This window comes from Sus scrofa, chromosome 14 (genome assembly GCF_000003025.6).
Source record: "Sus scrofa isolate TJ Tabasco breed Duroc chromosome 14, Sscrofa11.1, whole genome shotgun sequence".
In the NCBI taxonomy this organism is placed as follows: Eukaryota; Metazoa; Chordata; class Mammalia; order Artiodactyla; family Suidae; genus Sus; species Sus scrofa.
In genome coordinates, this window is record NC_010456.5 from 135,624,369 (window position 1) to 135,643,472 (window position 19,104).

The 19,104-nt window shown below is 45.4% G+C and overlaps 1 protein-coding gene across 3 annotated transcripts in view; it reads right to left on the bottom strand.

Annotated features, from left to right (window-relative positions):
- ADAM12 (ADAM metallopeptidase domain 12) overlaps window positions 1–19,104 on the bottom strand; it is a 379,957-nt gene that overhangs the window by 322,181 nt on the left and 38,672 nt on the right. For all 3 annotated transcript variants that reach the window (XM_021072593.1, XM_021072591.1, XM_021072592.1), the window contains exon 2: window positions 8,269–8,387. In XM_021072593.1, coding sequence (XP_020928252.1) covers window positions 8,269–8,387 — 119 coding nt within the window. The remainder of the gene's footprint in view (window positions 1–8,268; window positions 8,388–19,104) is intronic.

The following is a 19,104-nucleotide window of genomic DNA, read 5'->3' on the forward strand; positions in this document are numbered from 1 at the left end:
GGCTGGGGAGGAAGGTGCTACTGGCATCTCATGGGTAAAGACCAGAGATGCTGCTAAACATCCTACGATGCACAGAACCACCTCCTTCTACACATGCAACAGACAACTCTCCAGCAACCGAGGTGAGGCTGAGAAGCCCTGCCCCAGTGCAAAAAGAAAGGCCAGGATGAATTAAGGGAAAGGGGAGTGGTTAGCATTTGCTGAGAACACTGTGTGAGGCAGCAGGGTACCACCATCATCTCTCCTTGGCAAATGAAGAAACAGAGACTCAGTAAGGGTGAGTCACTGACCCAACATCACACAGCAGGGCAGAGGCTGTGCGGGAGTCCGAATCCATCTCTACATGTTCCAAAGCCTTTTCTCCTTCCGATCTGCCTGGTATCAACTCCTAAAAACAGCTGAATGCCCAAAGAGATGAGGGTGCCAGCTTTTACCTCGCAAATCCCTCTCCCAGAAGGGTGGGCACCATCTTGGCTGGGTAGATGGTGTGAGGTCACAACAGAAGTCAAGGCCTGCAGCAGCCTCCTCTGTGCCAGACATAGCCTCCCAGGGACTGTCGGGCACAGGGCAGGGTGGGGGTCTCCAAAGGGAGTTAAGAGACAGGGGTGGGGTAGGGTGGCGAAAAGACCAGCCTAGGAGACCGTACAGTCTGGAACTAATGTTCCAACTTAGGAGCCACTGAACATTTCTTATGAGGGGCTTCACAGTAGGTATTTTAATAAAAGAATATTCCTAAGAGGAAGCACTATTGGCTGACTTATAAGCTAAGGTAAGCTCAAGGTTCCCTAAGTCGAAAGGCTAACCATCACTCAGCCATAAAAAAAGATGGAAATCATGCCATTTGCAGCAACACAGATGGACCTAGAGGTTATCACACTACGTGAAGTAAGGCAGATGGAGAAAGACAAACACCACATGAGAACATTAATCTGTGGAATCTAGTAAGAATGATATAAAAGAACTTACAAAACAGAAACAGACTCAAAGATTCTGAAACCAATCTTATGGTTACCGAAAATGGAACTGTGAGGGGAGAGAGAAATTAGGGGGTTGAGATTGACATACACTATATAAAATAATAGATAACAAGGCCCCACTCTACAGCAAGAGAAATTGACTCAATCCTATGTAATACTCTGTATGGGAAAAGAATCTGAAAAGGAATGGATATACGCATATGTAGAAATTATTTACTTCGTCGTCCACCTGAAACTAACACAACTTTCTAAATCAACTGGACTCCAATAAAATTTATTTTAAAAAGAGAAAGAAAAAGAAAAATGAAAACAACCCCAAACCCTCCTATCTTCTGTCCTGTGCCAGCTCTTGTATCATTGCTCTATTGGGTGATTTTTTCATTGGGTAGCCTCAGAATCTTAGTAAATTATTTAAGAAAAAAAAGGGGGGGGATAACCATTGAGCTTACTCAGCCAAGCTCAGGTATCACTGGCTGGCCCGCAATAACTCCTGCAATTACCAGAATATTCCCTTAGAGAAGAGGAAAATCACTTTCTATAAGGCTGGCCGCATAAACCCCTGGAAAGGAGAGGCACGTGTGGGGAGTTACACCAGATAAGACATTAGCAGCCACAAAAGTGAAAAATGCCCCACCCTTCCACATTATAAAAGACCTCCAAGCAGTCGAAAAGCCCCTAAACTTGCTCAGATGAAGTCAGCCATGTCTAAAAAATCCAGGTCACCCTGGGGTGGTTTGCAAACTCTCTGCAGAAGTGGAGGGCACCCTGGGACATCTGAATAACGTGCAAATGTTGACTTGGTTTCCTTTATCTTCTGTAGCCCCCAAGTCACCTCCACACCAGTGAGTGACCTGGCCCCCAGGCGCCGAGGCAGGAGTAAAAGCTCTGGAGCATGCGGAAATGGATTCGTATCCTCACCAGATGCTCAGCACTGCACTGAGGGACCAGGAAGGCAGAGAGCCGAGGCCACCATCCCCAGGGAGGGCACGGGCTGGTGGGAGAGGTGGAAATATCTACTGGCGACAACAGCACGGTAGGATCCTTGCCAAAGAGCTGAGTCTCCGTCCTGTCCCGTGGAGTTAGGGTCTAAAGCCAGGGCAGAAGGCAGACGTGGTCCCAAGGCGGAGTCTACAAATCTTCCAAATAAATTCCTTACGGATTTCATGCTTTCACACAAGTTCACTGTGGCCGTTTCTTTTCTCCTGAACACTGCTGGGCTGAGCGCAGGCGAGTTGGCTTCTTTCAGGGTCCCTGCCATATAATGATATCCAACGGGAAAACCAGCCTCGCTGCCCTCAGGGAGTAAGAGACTCGCCCTGGTTGAAGGGCAGGAAACAACAGGAACACTCTCCCCTCGCCCACCCAGGCCACATGCTTGCGAGGTGGGCTGGGGCGGTGAGATCAGCGGAGCGACGTGTGATTTAAGTTGCGGGTCTGCAGCATGTGTTTCTGCCTCGTCCACAGGCTCAGACCGCGTGGGCGAAGCGTGTGTGCAGTGGGATGGCACGTTGCAGAGGTGACTGATGGGGCAAACATACAGGAAGGACAAATGTGGTTGGAGAGGTCAGAACGAGCTTCACAGAGAAGGAGCTAGTGATGCTGGGGCTTCAGGAGTGAGTAGGACAGACACAGGTGGCAGGGACACAGCATATGCCAAGCACCTGGTCAAGCACACGGCATATTTAGACAACAAGCCGCCCCTGAGAAGTGGAATGGCTGAGAGGTGGGAGCAGCGCCTCCAGAGTCAGGGCGGTCTAGCCCGCAGAGCATCTTGGGTACCAAGCTGAGGAATCCGACTTTTAACTTCAGATGTTACAAGAAGCTTCCAAAGGATGAGATGTGTGCAACCTCATGATTTGCGGGGAGGTGAGGGATGACCACTTTGTCTTCCGGGGCTATTAAATAAAGCGGGGCATCGTGCATAAGGTAATTGGGAATTTCCAGCTGGCGGTGCCTAAAATCCACTGGAAGTCAGCGGCCAAACCTCAGGGTTCAGAGCAGGGTGGGCGATTTGGATTTTAGTCAATGGAAGGTGGAGAAGGACGGTGAAGGGAGCAGATCCAGTTCACACGTAGCAGGAGCTCGGGTGTGGCGGTGGTTGGTTGCTGCTGCTGTCACTCACCGGAGCCCCGCCCCTCCCTGCTGCAGGTGGACAGGGAGGCCACAGCAGGGAATGACAGAGCCAGCTGGAGCCCTCAGTCAGAAATAGGCTGAGGACGAAATTCAGGGGGAAACCAACAATTAAGGGACAGAGCCAAGAAGAGGAATAAAAAGCAAGAATTAAAAACATATGAGAGCAAACAAGAGCGAACAGGGTCTGGGGAGCCAACGGAAGTGAACGTTCAAAAGAGATTGAATCAGTGTCAAGATAAGTAAGATAAAGAGAGCAAGGCAGGCACCAGCTTCAGAGGTTGAAGGCCACCTGTGACCTTGGCAAATGTAGTTGTGTTGAAGTCTTGGGAGTGAAAGCTGCTACCGCGGCTGCAAAGGGTCTGCGGGGTGGGGGTGCCGGGGGTGCCGGGGCGGGGGCGGTGGACAGAGCAGGCCAGCACCCTTCCGAGAAGAAGGTTGATCGCAAAGGGGTGAAAGGGGATGGTTATCTGAGGGAAAAACAAGGCTCCGTTTTCTCAGCCATGAAACAAAGCAAATGGAAATCTATGCAGCAGACTTTACCTCTGCCATTTTAATTAGCTGCTATTTGATATTTAAGCCCCTCAATATGCCAAAGGAAGCTTTGGTTTCATGTTCTAATCCTTTTGCCTTTTTATTTTCCATTTCACATACTATTTCCATAATTTCATTCTCATGCAAGAAAGCTGGAAATTGGAAATTTCCTGGAGCATTTAAAGGCTGTGCTCAACTGAGGTCATCTCACAATCAACCACATCTTGATGTGTCTTCCCTGGATCCAGGGTTAATTTTATTCAAGACTGGAAATTGGAGATTGGTCCCTAAAGACACTTGAAACTCTCAGCATCATCTTATGTTGGGTGGGGTGGTGGGTTTCAATTTCCAGTGTATTTTCACAGCCATTGTCCCATCTCGATCTTACAATGACCCTCGGAAGGAGGAAAGGCAGATATGCTTATACTCATGGAAGAGGTCCAGACACAGGCAACAAACAAAATGCTGGACGCTCTCCAAGACACACAAGGTCACGTTCTTTCCTGTTCCTCTTCTCGTCCAAGTACATGGCCAGAGGCAATGGCGGCGATTCTTTTTTTTTTTTCCTTCCATTTTTTAAAGTTTTATTGAAGTACAGTTGACTTACAACGTCGTGATTGTTTCTACTGTACGACCCATCGATTCAGCTGTACGTGTACACACCTCCGTTCGCTCTCAGATTCTTTTCCCACACAGATCGTCACAGGATACTGGGGGGCACAGTTCCCTGTGCTAGACAGCAGGTCCCTGTTGACCCAGCATTCCACAGACCTCAATGTGCTTCTTAAAGATATGACAATATCCCATTCGGATACATCTCAATCACAGATGAGAGAGAGTGAGTGGGAGTACTTTTGTCTGCATCAAGTAGAAGCCGCTTGAAACCAGTTAAACCAAGTTCACCAGCCCTCCAGCGCTGGTCACAGACGCTGGTTCCACCAGTAAGGTGGTTCCTTTGTGCTGATTAGAATCACCTGGGGTACCATACAGAAAGGAAGATGCCGGGGCCACTGCACAAACCAGTCAAGTCAAATCATCAAAGAATGGCTGAACTGAAAGGAGCAGGGGACCAAGGAATAAAATAGGGGGACAGGAAAGCAAGAATGCAAATCTAAAAGCCTATATTCTAAGGTACAGCAGGCAGACTTGTTGTTTTGCATACCTGAAGATGAACTCTATTTATTTACTTATTCTCTCTTTTTAGGGCCACACCCAAGGCATATGGAAGCTTCCAGGCTAGGGGTCACATTGGAACTGCATTTGCCAACCTACACAACAGCCACACCAGATCCAAGCCACATCTGCAACCTACACCATAGCTCACAGCAATGCAGGATCCTCAACCCCACTGAGCAAGGCCAGGATCGAACCTGTGTCCTCATAGATACCAGTTGGGTTCATTACTGCTGGGCCACAATGGAAACTCCTGAGGATGCACTTTTTTTTTTAGCCAGGCAAGAAAATTTTTTTTAATTTTTATTTTTTTATCATTCATTTATATTTTTTCTACTGTACAGCATGGTGACCCAGTTACACATACATGTAACACCTTCTTTGTTCTCACATTAAGCATTCCATCATAAGTGACTAGACAGAGTTCCCAGAGCTACACGGCGGGATCCCATTGCTAATCCATCCCAAAGGCTACATTCTGGAAGATGCGATTTTAATGCAGTTTAAAATGACAATGTTGATACTGTAATTCCAAAGTGACACACCATCATCATTTCAATTCTGTGCTATATTATTTCTTTTTAGGTAATTTTATCAAATAGGGGTAAAATTGAAAAAAAAATTACAATGTTGACCATTATTTTTGTTAGCAAGGGAAGACCTGCACATACACACCTTCAGCCAGAATCCCTGTTCTCACAACAAATACACGAATCTACCCCGCGGAGAATTATAACGTGTGGACACACACGTTCAACAGACATGTACACGCACCCCTTGGCATACAGGGTCTTAGTGGTTAAGTGCCAAATAGGGGTGCACATGGTAATTACAAAGCCATAATGCTGACTCTATGAGCCATGTGCTTAGATGAGCCGGGGCATGACGTCAAAATGCTGTTCCCCAAGTTACCCAAGTCCCTATTCCCTCAATAACGTCAATAACCTGGAATTACATTGGTCAGTAGGTATATGCCTCCCACCTGCACTGTTCTGGTCCTGGAGGGAGCATCTTAGAGGGGTTGGAACAGCTATCAAACAATAGCCGTCCTCCCCAGTTTCCTATAAAGATGGAGCAGTGGCCCCCTAGTCACCGGGTTATAAGCGTGGCAGGGTGGAGATGCCAATTCCTGCTCCGTCATGCCTCCTGAAATCTGTGAGGTAGGTGGCTGGATGGCAGGAAGGATGGGGCTGGAGGTCAGAAACTAGAGCCAATGTGCACTGTCCGTTCTAATGGCACACTGAGGATGCTTCTTAGCTTGCTGCTTTGATAGCATCCAAGCAGGGTTGCCAGATTAAACACAAGGCACCCATGAAAGGTGGATTTTGATACACAACATCTTAAATATAGCATGGGATATACCTATACCAAGAAAAACCATAATTTATTCAAGTCTGAGTTGTTTTGATTTGTTTTGTTTTGTTTTTAGGGCCGCATCCACAGTATATGAAGTTCCCAGGCTAGGGGTTGAATCAGAGCTATAGCTGCTGGCCTACACCACAGCCACAGCAACATGGGAGCCAAGCCACATCTGCGACCTACACCACAGCTCACAGCAACGCCAGATCCTTAACCCACTGAGCGAGGCCAGGGTTCGAACTTGCATCCTCACAGACAGTAGTTGGATCTGTTACCGCTGAGCCACAACAGGAACTCCTCAAGCCTAAGTTTAATGGGCCATTTGGTACTTTTATTTGCTAAATCTAGCAACCCTACCACCAGGGAAAGTTCCCATAAAGGCTTCCACTATCCACAAAACTTCAGATTGTTCCATATTTGTATGTTATTAATTAGTGCCTATAAATATATTCGATACACTTTCTTTATAAGATAGTATACTTCTCTTTTTCTGAATTTATCATATCATTCCTGATTTTACAAATTAATGGCATGATAACATTTTCTTTAATGTCTTAAGTTTTTCTTCCAGGAAATAGCATCACTGTCACTAAGACTGACTTATACTTTATACATCTGGCTTGCAGCGGTCTCCACGAAACAGAAATATTGAAGAAGTTTAGATGCGACATTTGGATCCTTTAACCAAACCTCCAGCCTTTCTGAAAAGCTCACTTTCAGCTGAAAGCCTCTGTGGAAAATAAAATAAAGACGTAAATCATATTATCATTACCCACCTAAAGGCAGCCCACTTCAGCACATCCGGACCACTACAGAGGATTTTCACCATCTCAACGACTCTTTAAAAAAAAAATCTGTTTTCTGTTATAACAAATAATCTAAAAATAGCTCCCCATAACCCAAGGACAAAGACATGACTATGATAGCTCCAAAGAGCTCATATTTCTATAGATTTTATCACTTTCCAACTGTTCCAACAAGTTCTAACATGTAAGACAGTCATGTAGATTTGTCAGCTAAAGCTCGCTGAAATATTAGATTTAATCACAAATACTCCAACTATTTTATGTTATTCTTTTACATCATAGGCGACTCGAACATGTGGCAAGGTAAACAAAGCATAAAACGCTATTAAAACTCATTACAAATGTTTTTTAAAAAGTGCTACAATGTTTTGACAAATAACTGGTCAATAAAACCAAAATATGGAGGAAATAGACCTGAATATCGAGAAATACGCAGCACTCGTGTGAACCAGAAGTTGTGTATACGGAAACGCTATCCATGGTGTGTATCCAAAAAAAAAAAACCTTTCAGCAGATGCTCGGTCCTAGGACACTCATTAGAACTGTCACATCAAAATCACTTTGTATCTCAGCTTCTTAATCATCAGGATTTCACTTTGTGAGGAAGGAAATAGTTGGGGTTGAAATAGACCAAGACAGTGGGACGGTCTGGGAATCTGGGGTTAAGAGATGCAAACTATTGCCTTTGGAATAGATAAGCAATGAGATCCTGCTGCACGGCTCTGGGAACTACATCTAGTCACTTGTGACGGAGCAGGATGGAGGACAATGTGAGAAAAAGAATGTCTGTATGTGCATGTGTGACTGGGTCACCTTGCTGTACAGTAGAAAACTGACAGGACACTGCAAACCAACTATAATGGAAAAAAATTTAAAAATCCGTGAAAAAAATAGACCAAGACAAAACTGGAACAAAAGAATGTGAATGCATTTACATTCTTTTATTCAAGGGGAAAGGGGAGGGAGTGGGATCGAAGGGGAGTTTGGGGTTAGTAGATGCAAACGATTCCATTTGGACTGGATAAGCAATGAGGTCCTGCTGTGCAGCACAGGGAACTATGTCCGATCTCTTGAGATAGACCACACATTGAAGAAAATATGAGAAAAAGAATGTGTATATAGGTACGACTGGGTTACTATGCTGTATGGCAAAAATTGGCACAACATCCTTAATCAACTAATAAAAAAGGAAATCAGATTTTCACACAAAAGAATGTAAATGCAGCTCATGTGATTTTTCAACATCAGCCATCGGAAAGTCAAGAAGAAAATCAAAACAAAAAGCTGACCTTTGAGTCCGAATTCTTCCTTGGGGTCCAGGGGTCACCGTTCAAAAGCGAGGCACTGACCACTTCATAAGCTCCTCCCCCTTGCACAGAAGGTGGGAATCCGCTCCCCAAGTTCACCCCTGCAACACAAAGAAACCCCCTGCTTATTCCAGGCAGGAAGAGCTTGGCATCAGAAGTACACTATCAATGACTCAATGGAAATAGCTGGACGTTGAACAAAGCCCGGGAAACACCATAATCTATTAAATTATAGTAACCGTTAAAGCTGATTAATCCTCTGTCGGTCTAACCCCTAAATGCTGGAACTTAAAGAAAATAAGGGCTAATTTTTTCCCTTCAAGCCCTGTGGCATGTGCTGGGTGATTATCATAGTCAAAAGTATATAATTCTGTCCTTCAAGGAGCAACAAAACCCCACGAGCCATGACTTTTTAAATGATGAATTAATGCTTTGCTGCAGATCAGCTCTCTATGAAAAGTCTCAAGGCTTTAGCTGTATTAAGACTAAATCCATTTACTTAAGTCCCAATGAATCAGTTAAACACAATGCCAGTTCTCCTCTCCGTACTTACGGAGGCTAATTTTATGTGCTTCGGGGAGCGATTCTATAGACAAAATTAATTTGTCAGTTCAGACCGACTAGACTGGTTCATGTAAAAAAAAAAAAAAATTAAGTCATTCAATAAACTATTATATGATCTTGTTGCTTGGGGTCCTGTCTGTCGAACCGGTTAACACACTGAACGACCCAGGTTCAACTGAGCCCTATTTCCATAAACAATCCTGATGGCAAGGATAACATTTTTCTCTTCTGGAGAGTGTGCATCACTTTCGTAACAAATACGGTAATTTCTCCAGGCTTGCGCTCCTATGAGGTCACGCTCCTGCTATTCGCTGCGACCACAGCATATCCTTCAAGGTAAAGGATGGGAACAGATTCCCTCACATGTTATTCCCATTTCTTCAACCAGGACTCATAATTTTCAGACCTGAGTCATAATAGCACAGTTTCAAGTTACTAAAGAGTTCACATTGACTGGGCACAAATGGTATTGAAATTTTAATCCTAGTAGACGTTTTACAGTTCTCCAAATACTTTTAAATCCACACCATTTTATCATTCTCAATGCGGAAGTCTGCAGTTATATTCAGGTTACAAAAGGATTATTACTCGAGTATTAACTGTCTGACACAGCCTCTCTGGAAAATGCTCAAGCTGGTCACAAAGCCTTTAAAGCTCCCAGGGGTTGAGTGCCAAGGGACCAGAGATGAACTGAAAGTTGGGAAGACGGCCAAGGGCACAGGAGGTGAGCTGGGCCCCTTGGCCACATGGGGAGGGGGGAGGGAGAGAGAGAGAGGACCATGGCTGGCGGGGGCAGGGGCACAGGGAGAGGAGGGTACGCGGTCTCAGGGCTGGAAGGAGCTGAGTTTTCAGGGAGAAACCCGTGTTCAAGAGATGAGGGCTCCAGCCTTGCAAGTGGAGGGGGCTGGCTCCAGGTCGTGACAGCTGTGGACATGGGTGGAGATGGGACGGAGGAACAAATGGACCATCTGCTTGGAGGACACCAGCCATCCTTCCTGGCTGCAGAGAGGGCAGCCAAAGATGGCGCAGAGAGACTGGATTAATGAACCTCGGCCAGTGGCTTGATCTCATGCCCTTCCACGTGCTCCAGGGCTATGCAGAGTCACTGCACTCAGGGGCTTTGGAGTAAGACGTAGCCCAGAATCAGTACCAACCTTACCACATATTAGCTGTGGGTCCCGGTCCATTGCTTGGCCCACTTATTTGGTCATTCATTCAATCATCCGTTCACTCATTCATCAACTATTTATTAACTGTCTGCCTTGTGCCCTGATGTTTTCCATTCAAAAAGCCCACTTTTTTTTCTGCTTCAGGCCAGTGTGCCCTCATGTCACCTGGAGCCAGTCCCCTAGCCTACACTGCTGGGACTCTCATCTCTTAAAGACAGCTTCACCCCGGAAGACTTGGTTCTCCCCATCCTGTGCCTCTAAGAGAGGGTCACGGATAAAGCTGCCCTCATGGCATAGTCTTGTCCCGGGAGACAGACAACTGAACAAGTAAGACCATTGCAAGAGCAACCAGGCCTCTGAAACAGTGGTGCTATGGGGATACTCGGTGCTGTACTTATAACTTTAAAATGACTTCAGGAGTTCCCTCGTGGCCCAGTGGGCTAAGAATCCAGTGTTGCTGCGGCTGTGGTGTGGGCTGCAGTTATGGCTCAGATTCGATCCCTGGCCCATGAACTTGGATATGCCACAGGTGTAGCCATAAAAATGAAAAATGAGTTCAAAATAAGATTTAATGAGAAAGACAGGGTGGTGGTAGACTGGTGGGGAGGGCAACTCTTGCTGGACCGGGCAGGAGAGACCTTCATTTGTTGACATGGGGAGCAAAGACGACGCAGAGGTGAGAACCTTCCAGACCCACCCAGAGCCTGGGAAGCACGTGTCAGCAGGGTCAGCAGATGTTTTCCTTTTTCACAAGTGAGGGAGGGGGCAGGAGGCACCTGGAGTGTGAGGACCACCAGCTGGTGTTTGTTTGTTTGTTTGTTTTGGCCATGCCCAAGCATGCAGAAGTTCCCAGGCCAGGGATCGAACTCAAGCCACAGCAGTGACAACACCATATCCTTAGCCCACTGGGCCACTAGGGAACTCCCAGCTGGTGTTATCAGCATCCTTTTCTAAGCTTCATCAGGTCTCTTGTTTAGGCCTCTCAGTGGGCTTCTTATGTTGGAATTTACTGAAACAAAGTGAGTTCTGATCCACTTACACGGCTCCTGCAGAGTCGGACTAAGAGTGCAATTCACGGCATTTAACTGGCAAGAGTGCCACCAGTGTGCTATTTGAATTGGATTAAGAAGGCTTTGAAATAGCAGTGATAGAGTGAAAACTGGGGATCCGTTTGAACTTTCCCCTCAACCCATGAAAACCATGCCACGTGCCAAGAGTTACCCTGGCTGCTATTTTAATCTTCCGAAAAGTCAGGTAAAACTGTGAAGAAAGTAATTGCAAGCATTTCTGAATTTCCTTGACATAAACAAACCAGTTTGATTATGAGCCACCCCTGGCAGTTCTGTTAGATAAGTTTCTACACAAGTGAATTGTTCAACTGAGTAGTTAATCGCAAGCCCAACTGCCCAAGGCTTGTTAAATCTAAAACTGGAATCCTAGAGTTCCTTTTGTGGCGCAGCAGAAACAAATCCAACTAGGAACCATGAGGTTACAGGTTCAATCCCTGGCTTCACTCAGCAGGTTAAGGATCCGGCATTGCTGTGAGCTATGGTGTAGGTCACAGACACAGCTCGGATCTGGCATTGCTGTGGCTCTGGTGCAGGCTGGCAGCTGTAGCTCCGATTAGATGCCTAGCCTGGGAACCTCCATATGCCGCGGGAGCAGCCCTAAAAAGGACAAAAAGACAAAAAATAAAAATAAAAAATAAAACTGGAGTCCTGTATCACCCACTAACCAGCCGCAGGGGGTGGGGGAAAGGACAGTTTCCACGGGTGTTCCAGTGGGCAAAGGCCTTGAAGGGCTTCCAGGCCTTGGAGACTTAGAGGAAAAACTCTTTGCCTTGACTAGAACCCACAGGGAAGAGCTTTGTCTTAGAAGGAGGTAATGCCATGAAACCCAGATCTCTTGGATGAACCATTAACTCGCCTCTGGCGGCAAGGGAACTAGGAAAGGCAACGAGTCCACATCCTTGACTTTGGGGGAGCTGGGGAGGCCTCTGTGGTGCCTCCTAGTGGCCAGTCCAGGTGACGCTGCACGAACCAAATATAAAGAAACTTCTTACTCCTCTTTTTTCCTCCAAGACTCTTAGTAGCAGAGAAAGACAATCCTTTGTTCTCCTAAAGGCAAAAGGTTCCAATCACTGGATATTTCCCCTTTCACCCATATAGTCCAGCGTCTACATCCAAAAGAAGTCCTTTTGGACTGATTTTTTTTTCCCCTTCACTAAGAGGCTTTATTTCTAAATATTCCAAGGAGAATTGAGAGGCAGACTGTGCCAGCCCTTGTAGAATGTTGTGCAACCTTTTACAGAAATTGAGAAATGACACTATTTTCTGAGTGCAGTATTTATTATCTATACACATGGCTAATGAAGCCATCTCTCAGCTTTTTAATTGGTTGTACAATATCCCCCAGCAGTCTATGTATTCGGAAGATGGTTTCTTATGAGCTTTGCGTATGTATTTAATACGCTGGTATTTCTTTTAGACGATGCAAATAAAAATTTTATTTGTGCTGCATGGATAGACAGAATAAATTATCCACAGCTGTGTGATATCAGAATGTATTTTATGGAGTGATCTTGTTGACAAATCATAAAAGCAGGCTGTACATTCAAGCCCGAGAAACCCAGGGGGGAAAATATGACCTTCGAAAATATACAGTTCGCATACATTTTGTTTTTCCAAATATTTGGGCATCAACAAAACTCGGTTGATGAAATAAAAAATGTGAAGCGTTTGCACTGTGGAGGAACTTTCCGCTTTCTTACTGTGGAGTAGCCATATACACAGCTTGCCCTTTGGATAAAATGGCCAGTTTGCTTGAGTTTTACAAAGGAAAAAGAATGCATATTAAATATTCTGGTTTCCAACACAGTCACCTTCTGTAACAAGCAGCTCTGCTTTCCCGGGAGGTGTGTGTGTGCCTCCTTTGCTTGCCTGAGTTTGTTATCTTCAGACCGGGTCATGTGCTAAAGAGGGACGTTACAGACCCAGTTCCGTAGGAAAGAATCTTTGCAGGTTTTAAGGTCTTGGAAGAGCCAGCAATGAAGACACCCCCCTCAAAGTGACTTCAGATTTCCTTCTACATGCGTCACCCAGAGCCTGGCTGCCCCTGGACGTCTTGCCTTATTCCTGCTCCGGCTGAGCCACCTGGACCTAGCTGACTAAGGAGGGTCCAAGCACCCTGATGCTCACCTGAGGGCTTCAGCTCATCAGAAGTGGACACTGACCCAGGGTTCTAAGATCGTGAATGATGGCTAGCTTGGATCCACAAGACCTGGCCCGGGTCTCGACTCCTCTTTGACTTATTGCCCTCAAAGTCTGCATCGGAGGGTCTACAAAATGGGAACCACATTCTCTCCCCTCCTGATTTTCAGAGGGCTAAGGAAGCTCAACTAAGTCGGCATGGTCAAAGGGCTTTTGCAAAGTTAAATGTGTGAAATCAGTGTAGGACGTCAGGAGCCAAGCTTCCAGGCTCCTAGGCAGTGTTTGTCCATCAAAACACACGAATGGTGTAAAGATGGCAACTTCATACTTATCAGAAAATGCCCAGGCTTATGGAGTTCTCGTTATGGCTCAGCAGGTTAAGGACCCAATGTTGTCTCTGCAAAGATGCGGGTTCAATGCCTGGCCTCACTCAGAAGGTTAAGGATCTGGCATTGCCAGAAGGATGGGAGGGAGGAATTGCTGAGGCTTAAGTGCTGGTGGATACCCACTAAAGCACCCAGTGGACCACTGGGGAAACAACCTCCAATGAGAGTACTAGGCAAGATAAAACTTAATCACAGCTGGAATTCTGGCTTTAAAGGGGACTCATTATCCACACCTACATGAACCTAAGAGAGGAGATCAATCTGAAGTCACAAAAGTAGCATTAAGATCCATATTCTTTAGAAAGTCTGGCTCATGGGGAAAAAAACCGAGGCAACCATTATGAGCTGCAAAGGAATCTGGGGACGAGGCCCTGGAAACACATTTTTCTTAGCCCCAAAGAGCTAAAGAAAAAATATCCAAGAACTAAAGAAAAATCTCATAGAACTGACAGAGCAGTGTCTTGCCTCAAGGAAATATGGCGGCAAGGCTCCCATCCAGGGTATACATTTCTCTGGTTCAGATTCGTATCTTCAGTCTGAACCAAAAAAAAAAAAAAAAAAACCATGTCACTCTCTCATCGGCAGGCTCCCTGGGTGATAAGCAGGGATGTGATTTTAAAATAGCATAGTTCAAGGACATTCACAAGAACATGGTGAGAGTTCATCTAAAGGGAGTCATTTTACAGTGGAACAACCTGAAAAACACTCTGCCAGCCAGGCGGTCAAGGTCAGCATCCACGGCCTCTTCGTAGGATGCACTCTTCAGAGGACGTGATGAAAATGACACTTAGACCTCTGTGACCTCACTCCCTGAAACTCAGAACCCAATCCGATCTAGAGACAAATGCCAACAGAGGTGTGTCCTACCACATAGTGGGCCACCGCTCAAAACTGTCATCATCAAAAACTAGGACAGGCTAAGAAAGCATCACAGCCCAGAGGAGGCTAAGGAGACAGGGTGACTACATGTCTTGTGGACACCTGCGTGGGACTGAGGAACAGAAGAAGGACAGTAGGCAAAAAGTAAGGAGACAAGAATAAAATATGAACTGTAGTTAAAAAAATATTATGTCGATATTGATTCATGAACTGAACACTTGTGCAAGACTAAGGTAAGACATTACTAATTGGGGGAAACTGTTTATGGGGTATAGGGCCTATCTATACTATCTCCTCAATTTTCCTATAGGTATAAAACTGTGCTTTCAAATAAAGTCTGTGGGATTTTCCATCATGGCTCAGCGGAAACAAATCTGACTAGCATCCATGAGGACACAGGTTTGATCCCTGGCCTTGTTCAGTGGGTTAAGGATCTGGCGTTGCTGTGAGCTGTGGTGTAGGTCGCAGACAAGGTTAGATCTGGCGTTGCTGCAACTGTGGCATAGGCCAGTGTCAACAGCTCTGATTTGACCCCAGCCTCGGAATTTCCATATGCTGCAGGTGCAGCCCTAGAAAGACAAAAAAGAGAGAGAGAGAAGAAAAAAAGAAAGTCTGTTAATAATCATTAAAGATTTAATCTGCATCTTGCAAGAAGAATGTCATTCTAGAGGGATTTAGTATCAAAAGGCTCAGAGATGGATGGCTGGTTATCATTAATGGCTCCAAACACCAGCAAATTGGAGACTTCACCCTTCATCTCTCTCCTAACATTGCTATTTGTTCAGATGGGTGACTGCAATCAAGTGAAAATCATAAAGTAATTAACTGACAAGGTTTCCTAGAGCATAACAGGTAGGCCAAAGTGATTGATCTTTACACAGTGGAAAAGCCCCTCTCAGTACACCCAGGGAACTCTAAGAACATGGAAACAAGGTACTTGCTATAAAGACGAAATAATTTTTTGTTGTTCTTCCTGGCTGAAGTAGTACAGAAATGAAAAGTTGGTTTAGGACGGTGACACCAAGTGACAGTCACATAAATATTTTGATAAAAGGATGCTCAAACAGAACCAGGTTTGCTCAGAGCCTAAGATTGTAGCTCTCCACACCGGAAGGCTAAATTACTTTTTTTTGTTGTTGTTGTCTTTTTGCCTTTTTTTTTTTTTTTTTTTGCCCACAGCATATGGAGGTTCCCAGGCTAGGGGTTGAATTGAAGCTGTAGCCGCTGGCCTACACCACAGCCACAGCAATGCGGGATCCGAGCCGCGTCTGTGACCTATACCACAGCTCATGGCAACGCCGGATCCTTAACCCATGGAACAAGGTCAGGGATCGAACCCGCAACCTCATGGTTCCTAGTCAGATTCGTTAACCACTGAGCCACGACGGGAACTCCCCAGGCTAAATTATCAAGATGCAGGCTGGTGGAAGGGAAACAGCTGCCGGATTTCAAGTCAGGGGATGCGCAGTACACCCACCACAGGCTGTACACAGATGCTCTCGCACTGGCCTCTTGCACACTTTGATACACAAACCCTTTATATGTCCAGGAGGGCTATGGACCAAGAGGGCGGGCAAGTGGACCAAGTGACATCGTGGATGCAAAGTGTACCTGGATGTCATCTAGCTAGTTTTTTGGTTTTGTTTTGTTTTTTAAATCAGTCTTTGGAAAGAAATACACCAAGATGCTCTTTCAGGTTTTTGCTTTTTCTTTTTTCCTGGAGTAAGGGCCATGAATTCATTGTCCCTGTCCTCCTTCTCCCCCTTCCCCTCCTCCTCTTTTTTTTTTTTTTTTTTTGTCGTCTTTTTAGGGCTGCACCTGAGGCATATGTAAATTCCCAGGTAGGGGTTGAATTGGAGCTATAACTGCTGGCCTAAGCCACAATCACAGCAACACCAGATCCAAGCCATGTCTGCGACCTACAGCACAGCTCACAGCAGCGCCAGATCCCCAACCCACTGAGCGAGGCCAGGGATCCAAACCAAGTCCTCATGGATATTAGGCGGGTTGGTAAACCGCTGAGCCACGAGGGGAACTGCTTCATTGTCTTTCTTCACGTTTGTATGTATCTCTGCGTTTTCTATCATCAGACATACGACTTTGATGATGGATGAAAAGAATTAAAAATCAATCATTTGGACCTCTGATGGCAAATCAGCTTATTTATGACGTCGGCTTTCTTCTCCACTCTCCTGGCATCGCAGATACACAGCCTTGGGCCTGCTGGAGGACAAAGCCCATTTGGAAATAAAAGCAATCAAGCACTAAGGAACAATTACAATTATGAAAAGACATTTTATATGTCATTTCAAAATTCAAAGAAAGCTAGTTATAGCTTCCCATTAATGTTTCTAATGGATTCATACCCCAAGCCTGCGTTGTCTCCACTCCACATCAAAATAACTCTCCGGGCCTGAAGTGTCTTCTCTCCGTGGGGAGCAAAATCATTTATGACATTAACTCACATCTTTATACTCCTTGGCTGGTTAGTGGAAACTAACGCAAGTCCCATTTACACATCGCGAGACTGAACCACAGAGTTAGATGGGTGATTTCTAATACTTCCCAGCAAGAGAAGACAACGCCCAAGCCCTTTGTGTTTCAAGTGCATCCATTCACTCTGTCCTTCGCCACAGGGACGAAGACAGGCTATAGGCATTCACCTGCCCCACTTCTGGAGGTGGAGGACGAGGCTCCGAATTTTCCAAAATCGGCTTTGCGAAGAAGAACGATGTAAGGGAACAATGGAACCGCTTATTCCACTCTTACCTCAGCGGCAAGGTCTGGATGCAGAAGGACAAGGACAGGAACTAGTTTATTCTATTCGCCACTGTAAACTTACCAGATGGAGTTAAACAAGAATGACGAAGCAGTCATGTAGCATCTCTCTGAAAGACCCCACCCCATCTCAGGGCTTGAGCCACCATCCTCCCTGCACCACTGCCATCTTCTTTCGCCTTCCGCTGACATACTCCCACCTCGGCGGCATTTGGCGGCCCTGGTTTTCTTCCTCTTCTCCGAGCAGGGCTTGCCATCTCTGCTCATACTCCCTTCTCCAGGCTCCTCTCTCCTTAGGGGACTTGAACACACCCCAAGTCTCAGCTCGTGGCCATCTTCCTTCCTTCCCTCTCACTGTCCCCCAGAGAACTCATTCATTTTTAAACTGATATTACCCGAGTCAATATTTTTCCACCTGACCAGTTCACCCAGGTGCCATCTGTATTACAACATCTACCGGACACTTTCATTTCAATGTCTTGTCACCAGCATCACCTCAACTGCAGCAAGTTTAAAAACCAAAGGCTTCACTCCATCCCACAGAGAGAAAACAAAACATTTTCTTTTTCAGTCACTTTTAAATTTATGTATTAGGGTATAGTTGACTTACAGTGTTGAAACCATTTCTGCTGTACAGCATAGTGACCCAGTTAGACATATATTTTTTTTTCTTTTTCTCATATTATCTTCCATCATGGTCCATTCTAAGAGACTGGATATAGTTCCCTGTGCTGTACAGTAGGACCTCATTGCTTATCCATCCTAAGTGTAATAGTTTCCATCTACCAACCCCAAATTCCCCAGCCATCCCACTCTTAAAGATACATGTACCCATATGTTCATTGCAGCACTATTCAACCTAAATGTCCATCAACAGATGAATGGATTAAGAAGATATGGTACGTATATACAATGGAATACTACTCATCCATAAAAAAGAACAAAATATTGCCATTGGCAGCAACAGGTATGCAACTAGAGATTCTCATACTAAGTGAAGTAAGTCAGAAAACATCTTCCATGACACATGTCCTGCCAGGGCCACCACCATTCACCACGTCACTGGGTGACATTTTTGACACAGATTTTTTTTTTTAGTCGCCCACCGACAACTCTGATTGGGTATTTTGTGTTTGGTTTTGCTTTCTTCTGCTTTCTAAAAACCCTCCTACTTCCTAACTGAATCCATCTAAGTAGACTTGGCACCTGCAGGCCCTCCCTCCCCCAATCTTAAAGGAGAGAGTCATGAGCAAAAATCTACGGCAGGGTTTTCCATCAAGAGAATAAGAACAGAAATGCCTAATGCAGTAGAGCGCTTAGTGGGTTCTAGAGACGGAAAGGCAGTCAGGATGGCTGAACTGGAGTGAGAAATGGGATGGGTACAGAGGGTTGAAGAGGTGGGATTATGGTGGGCCTCTAAGGCAGAGTTTGGATTTCATTTAAGTGCAATGGGAAGGGATCGTAGGGTTTTATGCAGAGAAAATCTGATTCATTTTGGAAAAATCCTCGGCCTGAGAATGCTGTGTGTGAAGACTGGAGAAGAGTGGATAAATGAGAACTATTCATAGGACAAAATTGCAAAGTTGAGCCTAGATTCCATAACAAATAAACCCATTTACAGTAGTGGACACTAATGAAACCAGTGCTGGGCACCGAAACCATTTGAACCTTTTAGAAGTTAACCTTGTTGGACTTTCACAACAACCCAGGGGTGTTTATCCCCATTGAGTAGATGAAGAAACTGAGGCACAGAGATGTTAAGAAACTCATCCATGGTCCCCAAAACAGTGAAGCCAGGAAGTCAATCCAGACAGGCACGTTCTAGGACTTATG